Raw genomic sequence first — 8,308 nt, 5'->3', positions numbered from 1 at the left:
CTAGAAGGACAGAGATCCCACTGAGGGGCAAGGTGGCATCCTGGTCCCCTTCTGTCCCCCACAGCGGGGGCTCTGGGACGGGGGAGTGGGGGTCTGTTTGCCCACCCACAGGGAGCCGGAAAGGACAGACCCAGGGTTCTCAGCACCCTCTTCAATTCCAACCCACTGGAGCCTCCTCCTGCGGAAGGGCCAGCTGCACTGCACGGTCTGGCCATCAAAGGCCCTCCCTGGGAGTCGAGCCTCTCAGGGGGTGGAGAGCCGGTGGTCTGGCCACTCCCAGCCCTGGAGGCCCGTTGGCAGGCACCTGCTTCGGGCTCGGCCACACTCACCGGTCGTGCTTGTTGGCCATGAAGCCCTGTCCCAGGTTCTCCTTGTAGAAGCGCTGGGAGGAGGCGATGGAGCCCGTTGTCCAGTAGAGCATGACATTGGTCAGCAGGTCGTCCAGGGAGAACTTCCTGCAGGAGCAGCCCCGGGAGGCCCCTCAGAGCCTGGCACAGCCTTCAGGCTGTGAGCCCTGGGGACCCCCCACCCACCCGGCCTCCTGCTCAGACACCCCAGGCAGGTGCATATTATCCCTGAGGCCAGGCAGGCTTGGACCTCCCCGCCTGGCATGGGACCCCACCCAGGCTGCGGGGCTCCACGCGTGCAGAGGAAAGAGCCATCTGGTTCTTACTGTGGGGGCACGTGGAAACCTGAAACCCCACATGCCACCCGGGCTCTGTCCTGTTCTTGCTGGGTCTCTTCATGCTACCCTGTGTCCAGAGACCCCAGGAGCCCTCCATGGCCTCCTCTGTCCAGGTGCTGGTGCCCACCACCTCTGCCCCCCCAATGCCCTCCCCCTACTCATCTTCTGCCCCTCTCAGCCTCCAGCCTTCCCTCCCAGAAGAGCCCCTCAATGTGCCCAGACCCACTAGCTTCACACCTTGCCCCCCCACTGCCATGATACCCCTTCAATGCCATCAGCCCCGTGCCTTCTGGCACCCAGACCCACCTGATGGTCCACAAACCCCAGGGGACACCAGCTCTGTGGAGCAGCTCCCCTCGTGCCTTCCCTGCTTGATTCCAGATCTGGGGGCTTCGGAGAGCTCCCGCCTCCCATGCTCCTCCCTTCACTGGCCTTCTCCAGGGCCACTCTGCCTCCCCCGCCCACAGTCTGGGGTCCATACCACCCAGGCCTGCCTTCCTGTCTCCCCTCTGCCCCTCTCTCTGCATCCCTGCAACTGCCAACCCACACTTGCCAACCCCTGTCCAGGTGGGGGCTTCCCACCAGACTCTGTCCTCCCCAACCCCCCGGGTGTTGCTCACCCAGCCTGCTCATTCCCCCCGGAGCACAGAGAAAGTAATTTCCTCCCCTCGACCCCTCCCTGGGGCTCCGGATCACCCATCTCAGTCTCTAACCAAGCAGGCACCTCCCACTCAGCAAGTCCACACCAGAAGCAGCCCGCATCTCTGCCGAGCCCCTGGTGGACACACACACTCACAGATGCAAGTGCTCTCACACACGCACGCTCACATGTGTCTGTATCCAAATCCATGTGCACATTTCCACCATCCAAATGGGCACAGACGCTCCAAGGCTCCCCTCCTCATTCCCTAGTTCCAGCTTGATGAAGGGCATCCCTGCAGCCTGGTGGGGAGCTAGAAACTACTCCCTCTGCTGCTGTCTCCCCCCACTCCCACTGAGCCCTGGCTATCCCCGCTCCCCCCCCCACTCCCACTGAGCCCTGGCTGTCCCTGCTCCCCCTGACTCCCCACTGAGCCCTGGTTGTCCTGCCATTCCCTGCCAAGGACCTGCTGGTAGAACCCCTGCGCCGCCAGGCCTTGCCCAGTGTGGGGCAGGGAATGAATCCCACGGTGAGGGCTTGTGCTTGGGCTCATGGTGTGGCCCCTGCATACCTGCCCCCATCCTCAGCAAAGTCAGTCTTTCCAAGAGCACCTCGCGCGTTTCTATCCCTCCCACCTTCGCTTCTGCTCTGCTCACTGCTTAAACTCTCCTCCATCCTTTTCACCGGCAAACTCCCACTCACCCTTCAAGGTCCCGATCAAATAGATTCTCCCGGTTGTTTCCCCTCCCTACCCCAGAGATGGAGCAGATCCTCCTTTCTCCGGACTCACACAGCCAGGGCTCATTCATCCAGTGTGTGTGTGTCGAGCTCAAGCTTCCTTCTAGGTGTTGGGGCTAGAGCACTGCCTAGACACAGTCCCCGCGTCCCAGGTGGGACCCAGCCCCAGCTCACCCCACTCCCACCCCAACACTGGTGCTCTGTGCACCCCCAAAGCAATGAAGAGAGGGATGGGTGCTAGAGAAGCTGAGTCAGGGCTGACCTTGATGGAGCCCGAGTCAGGCCAGAGGCCTAGAAGTCACGTTCTCCTAGGCTCCCTGCAGTTGCCTCCAGGCCTGGCTTCCCCAGGGCACATGGTCAGGTGGCCATGCTGGGCTCTCGTGGGCTCTGGAGGGAGGGGGTCCCTGGCTTCTCCCACCTCTTGGCAATAAAGGGGGCTTGTTGCTCTCTGGACCCGCTGATCCCAGGAGGGGACTGTTTAGCAAATGGACCATAGACATTCTCCAACCCTGTATCCCGTTCTGGACCACTCTACTATGAGGCTTAGAGAGAGTTGCTAGGCCTCTCTGTGCCTCTGCTCCCTCATCCAGAGGAACTGGGGCCATATTCACCAGGGCGAGGGTCCGAGGGGCACCCAGCCGTAGGTAGGACATGCTGGCTGGCAGCTAGACAGCAGGGTCTCACCTCTCCAGGCCTCCATCCTCCAGGTCTCGAAACTCCGGGTTGGTCCAGGTAGAAAACTTCTCCAGGATATAGGCAGCAAGGCCCACAGGGGAGTCATTCAGAGCGCAGCCTGGGGTGGGGAGAAGCAAGGGAGGGGCTGACTCGGGCCTGGGACCAGCTAGCGGTCAGGGCCCTGTGTCGGGGCACAGCTCTGCCCTTGCTCCTGGGGCTCTCATGCACCCCCTATCTACTCGACCCTCAGCCTTGGAACGCTCATCTGAGAAAAAGGGGTAATGCTGTCCCCACTGCTCCTGGGTCTCTCCATGGCATGGGCAGCTTCCCACATTTGGGGAGACCCAGATGGGCTGGCTCGGTCCAAAGAGCATGCAACTGTTGATCTGAGTTTCAGCCCCACGTTGAGTACAGAGATTACTTAAATAAATAAAAAAAAAAAAAACTAAAAAAAAAAAGGTGGGTTTTTTTTAGTTTATATGCTCTGATTCTTAAAAAGTAAGAAACAGCCTCAAAGTCCAAATTAGGGGAACAGTTTCAAATGCATCCTGACCCCCTCCAACCCCCAGAGTCCTGGGGCTGCCAGGCCGCAAGGCTCCCTGCTGAACTCAGCCTCAGGGTGCAGGGCTCAGGGGTCCAGACCCCGGGGCCCACTGAGCCCGCTCCAGCAGGTGTCCGCCTCGCCTGACCTCTGCCCAGCACTGCAGCCCAAGAATGAGCTTGGGTCCCTCCGGGGAGAATTCTGCCCATCCCGAGCAGCGTCGCAGGGTTGGGTGAGGCCCCCTGGCCAGAAGCACGCACTCACCCACGGTGTCGGGCTTGGTACACTGGATATGCATGTAGCCACTCTCCCTCAGCAAGCTGTAGAAAACCTTCTCCTTGAAGGGGAACAGCAGCTCCATATCCCTCTGCGTGTAGCCGAAAAGCCGCGGGAAACGCCGTCCCAGAAGAAGGGTCAGGATGCCAGGATTTACAATGAAAGCCATGTTCAAGTGCAGGCCTTTCACATGGCTGAGGGCAGAGAGAGGGTCTGGGTGAGGCTGGTGCAGGGCTTGGGGAGGGGAGATGAGCCCTCTGGCTGTGGTGCCAGCCCTCTTGGAACCTGCCCCTCTGGGGCGGCCCCATGATGGGGAGGAAAAGACAGAGTTTCTAGAATGTTCTGGTCTCCTCCGGGGCCTGGTCCTCCAGAAAGGTCCACTGCCTGACTTTCCCCTCCTCTACCTGGCCCCCTCTGCCGGGGCACCTGGCCCAGAGTCCCCAACCCCCCTTGACTCCCAGGACAGAATCCACATCAAGGTGCCCCAGGCCCAGCAGGGTGACAAGGGGGCCCTCGCTCCCCTCTCCTAGGCCCACAGACACCATGCCTGGGTGAGCCCCGGCGAGCACGCACCAAGGCTCAGAAGGTGTGCTCAGGTGGACCCTCTGCCCTAATGGCAACCTCCCCCACATGACAGGGACTCTCACCTGGGCACCATCTGAGCCATGTTGGTACAGATAAGGGACCCCCAGTCCCCGCCCTGAATGTAGAATTCCTGGAAGCCCAGCCGCAGCATCAGCTTGTAAAAGATCCTGGCTGTGGCCACAGAGTTCAAGCCTGGTTTGGAGGGGAGAGAACAGAGTCACGGAGGGGTCACTCCCCGGGCTCCCAGGAAATTCCTCATCTCCCCCACAACCCTTGCCCCAGGCGGGGGTAACAGCAGCTCACAGAAGGGGAGAAAGAGTACTGGGGCCCCATGGCGGCCTGGCCACTGGTGTGTGCCTGGCCTCTGGTGGGAGAGAGGGTCAGTGAGTGGACGGCCACGCAGCAAGGGGCGGTGGGCTCAGGCTGGCACCGCAAGGTTCCGGGGGCCTGTGCTGGGTGAGGGCTGGCCTGGAACCGGTGCGGGGAGCCCCTGAGAGCACAGGAGTGCAGGCCCCAAGGAGGACAGGCTTCTCTGCCCATCCCCCACCCCCAGCCCCCAGGAGAGCCCGAGAAGGAGTGTTAGCCATCTGGGCCCTACCCCCAGGCTCCAAAGGGAGCTGCCCCTGCTGGCTCCCTGCCTGTGGGAAGACCTGACCCCCAGAGACCCTAGGAGCACTCCGTACCCTTTTTGGAGGATGCCTCCGAGAAGCCGTAGCCAGGAATGGAAGGGCAGATGACTTCAAACACATGCTCCTCGCTCAGGCCGTGGCTCCTGGGGTCAGTCAGGAGCGGGATGATCTTATAAAATTCGTAGAAGGAGCCGGGCCAGCCGTGCACCATCAGCAAGGGCTTTGGGGTGCAGCCAGATGGCGGCTGGGGGGGCTTCACGTGGATGAAGTGGATGTCCAGCCCTGGGGGACAGGGCACAGTCAGTCCATGGGGATGGGGGAGACTGCAGCCATTTGTGCGCTGTACCCCCCTTCCCAGAGCTCGGGCAGCGCCCCACGGTACTGAGCACAGCGGCCACCCACACTGGCTGAGTGTCTACTGGGTGCTCCAGCCACAGGGGCGCCCTGCAAGGTAAAGACTGGGACCATGGCCCTTACACATGGGAGCATGAGCCCTGCCTGGGGCTGGCCGGCCGCGCACTTGCCAAGGCTGCCTAATATTGTGAAGACTGGGGGAGGGGCGCCTGGTCGGCTCAGTTGGTAGAGTGGATGCCTCTCCTGATCTCAGGGTTGTAAGTTCAAGCCCCGTGCTGGGTGTGAAGATCACTTAAATAGAAAACCTTGGGAAAAAAAAAAATGTTGAGGGGCACCTGGGTGGCTTAGTCGTTAAAGCGTCTGCCTTCAGCTCAGATCATGATCTCAGGGTCCTGGGATCTAGCCCCTCATCGGGCTCCTTGCTATGCGGGGAGCCTGCTTCTCCCTCTGCCTGCCTCTCCCCCTGCTTGTGCGTGCTCTCTCTCTCTGTTTCTCTGACAAATAAATAAAATCTTAAAAAGAGATTGGGAGAAAAAAAACCCTGTCTATCCAGCACTAGAAGCTGAAACAGATTATAGGTTTACACTGGAATATGATACATTTGTTTAAGATGACAATGTAAATACGTTTTTATTTAACATATAAAACAACACTGCCAATTGGTAAAACCAAATCACCAAGTCAAATATCTCATTTTTGTAAGCAATCGTATGTGTGTGTATACGTATACTGTGTGTATATGAACTCACATGTATATACATTTTAAAGTCTGGAAGGACAGGCTACAAACACCTAAAAAGTAGTTTCCTCTGAGCAATGGAGAGCTCGGGCGAACACGAGAGGGGGTTGGTAGGGGCAGAGAGAGAACCAGACTCCTCACTGAGCAGGGAACCCGACGGGGGGCTCGATCCCAGGACACCGAGATCATGACCTGAGCCGAAGGCAGCTGCTTAACGACTGACCCACCCAGGTGCCCCCAATTATTTTCTTTTTTTTGTGTTTTCTGAACTTCCTAATACTTCTAAAAGGGATATAAACTCAGAGCATAGCTTCTTTTAAGTGGAGACATTTTTTTAAGGTTGAGTGGTGTGCTGGGTATTAGGAACACATCCAGGCCAAGGGCGTGTGAATGGGTTCCAAGCCCCGCCCCCGCCCCCCCCCCGCCCCCCCAGTCCCTCCGAGGGTGGTCCCTTCCCAGGCAAGTGACCCGGAGAGTGCCTGGGCGTTAAAGGCAAACACAGCCTGCGCTGCTGTCCCCTGTGGGGCCCTGCACCACGACCAGCTCTCCACGGCCAGCTCTCGTTCTGGGCCACTGCTAATTCATTACATAAACAATATATGTTTACTGTAAGAAATGGAAAATCCATATAAATCAAAAGGGGGAAAATCACACATAATACCACTAACTGAAGAGAACATTATGTTGTCTTTCCAAATTTTTAAAAGTAAATTTGTTATTTTGGAACAGTTTTCTTTAAGGGTGGGGCTCAAACTCATGACCCCAAGGTCAAGATTAGCGTATTTGGGCTGCCTGGGTGGCTCAGTCAGTTAAGCGTCCCACTCTTGGTTTCAGCTCAGGTCTTAATCTCAGGATGGAGCCTACTCAAAAAAAAAAAAAAAGTCTCAGGCTCCACGGAGACAGCCAGATACCCTTATGGAATAATTTCACATTTATAGAAAAACAGTGAGGCCATACAGGAAGTTCCCACGAACCCACACCCAGTTTCCTGGTCATTAACAGCTTATGTTAGTCTGGTACATTTGTTACAAGGAACGAACCCGTACTGATACCTTCGTAACTCCACTAAAATCCATCATTTATTCAGATTTCCTTAGTGTTAGAAACATTTTTATTTTTAAAATTTTCTGGCAGGAAGAATCCCTCCTCACAAATTGGTTCGCATGCCATCCGGCACGGCCAACTGCGAGCACGATGCATGATGCACCCGCAGGTGTCTAGAACTTAACTCTGGCATAACTGAGACTCTATGCCCATTACCGAGCATCTCCCCACCTCCCCGCCTCCCGGCCCCCCCCTCCTCTTCTCTGCTTCTAGGAGCGTCACAGTTGGGGATTCCCCCCCATCCGTGGGATTGTGCAGTATGTGTCCTCGTAGGACTGAATTATATCACTCAACAGAATGTCCTCGAGGTTCACCCATGTGGTCATCTAGGGCAGGGCTTCCTTCTTTTCTAAAGGCTGAAAAACGCTGGTGTCCACAGACAATGGACTATGGCTCCAATGTCCTGAGTTTTTACCTAATGTCCTTTTCCTGTTCCAGGATCCCATCCAGGACCCCATGTTATGGTCCGCTGTCATGTCTCCTTAGACTTTCTGGACTGTAGCAGTTCAGACTTTTTTTTAAAGATTTATTTATCTGAGAGAGACAGAGAGCCATGAGCAAGCAGAGGGAGGGGCTGAGGGAGAGAGAATCCCCAGCGGGCTCCCGGCTGAGCGTGGAGCCTGACGTGGGGCTTGATCTCACGACCCTGAGAAATCACGACCTGAACGGAAACCAAGAGTCGCATGCTCAACTGAGAGTACCACCCCGGCACCCCCAGCTCAGACGTTTTAAAGAAATACAGATCATAACTTTCTTTGAGCAAAACCAGAACCCTACATACACCCTACTTCCGAGCCTTTTTGTCTGTGTCCCTCCAGGTTGCCTGCTCTAGCGTTCATTCTGGAAGGTAACTGTTCCTCCTCCGGAACGCACTGCACCATGTGAGAGGATGTCTAACTCATCTGCGTGCGCAGCTGGGCAGCCCCACGCATACACATGTGTGCTGGTGTGCACGGATGGTCCCTGGAGGCGTGCACGTGAGCACGCGTGTGAGGGAAGCGGAAGCCGTCCGGGGCGGGAACCGGGGAGGGAGAAGGGGCGAGACTGAGGCTGCCTATTCACTGTGTCCCTGTATACTGTTCGAATTTTAGGGGCGCCTGGGTGGCTCAGTTGTTAGGTGTCTGCCTTCGGCTCAGTTCATGATCCTGGGGTCCTGGGGTCGGGCCCCGCATTGGGCTCCCTGCTTGGTGGGAGGCCTGCTTCTCTCTCTCCCTCTCCCCCTGCTTGTGTTCCCTCTCTTGCTGTGTCTCCCTCTGTCAAATAATAAATAAAATCTTTAAAAATAAATAAATAAATATATATGTATATATTTGAATTTTAAAAATGAAGAAAAATGTTCAAA

At 56.9% G+C, this 8,308-nt stretch overlaps 1 protein-coding gene across 10 annotated transcripts in view; it reads right to left on the bottom strand.

Annotated features, from left to right (window-relative positions):
- The window catches only part of EPHX1 (epoxide hydrolase 1), a 34,173-nt gene that overhangs the window by 417 nt on the left and 25,448 nt on the right, over nt 1-8,308 (bottom strand). For all 10 annotated transcript variants that reach the window (XM_080825002.1, XM_080824998.1, XM_080825000.1 and 7 more), the window contains 5 exons: nt 4,824-5,051; nt 4,203-4,332; nt 3,544-3,749; nt 2,748-2,856; nt 330-455 (listed from right to left, as the gene is read on the bottom strand). In XM_080825002.1, the coding sequence (XP_080681128.1) occupies nt 330-455; nt 2,748-2,856; nt 3,544-3,749; nt 4,203-4,332; nt 4,824-5,051 (799 nt within the window). The remainder of the gene's footprint in view (nt 1-329; nt 456-2,747; nt 2,857-3,543; nt 3,750-4,202; nt 4,333-4,823; nt 5,052-8,308) is intronic.

The sequence above is a fragment of the Martes martes genome (genome assembly GCF_963455335.1).
Source record: "Martes martes genome assembly, chromosome: 15".
In the NCBI taxonomy this organism is placed as follows: Eukaryota; Metazoa; Chordata; class Mammalia; order Carnivora; family Mustelidae; genus Martes; species Martes martes.
Note: the sequence above shows the minus strand (reverse complement) of the source record. Positions and strands in the feature narration are given on the sequence as shown.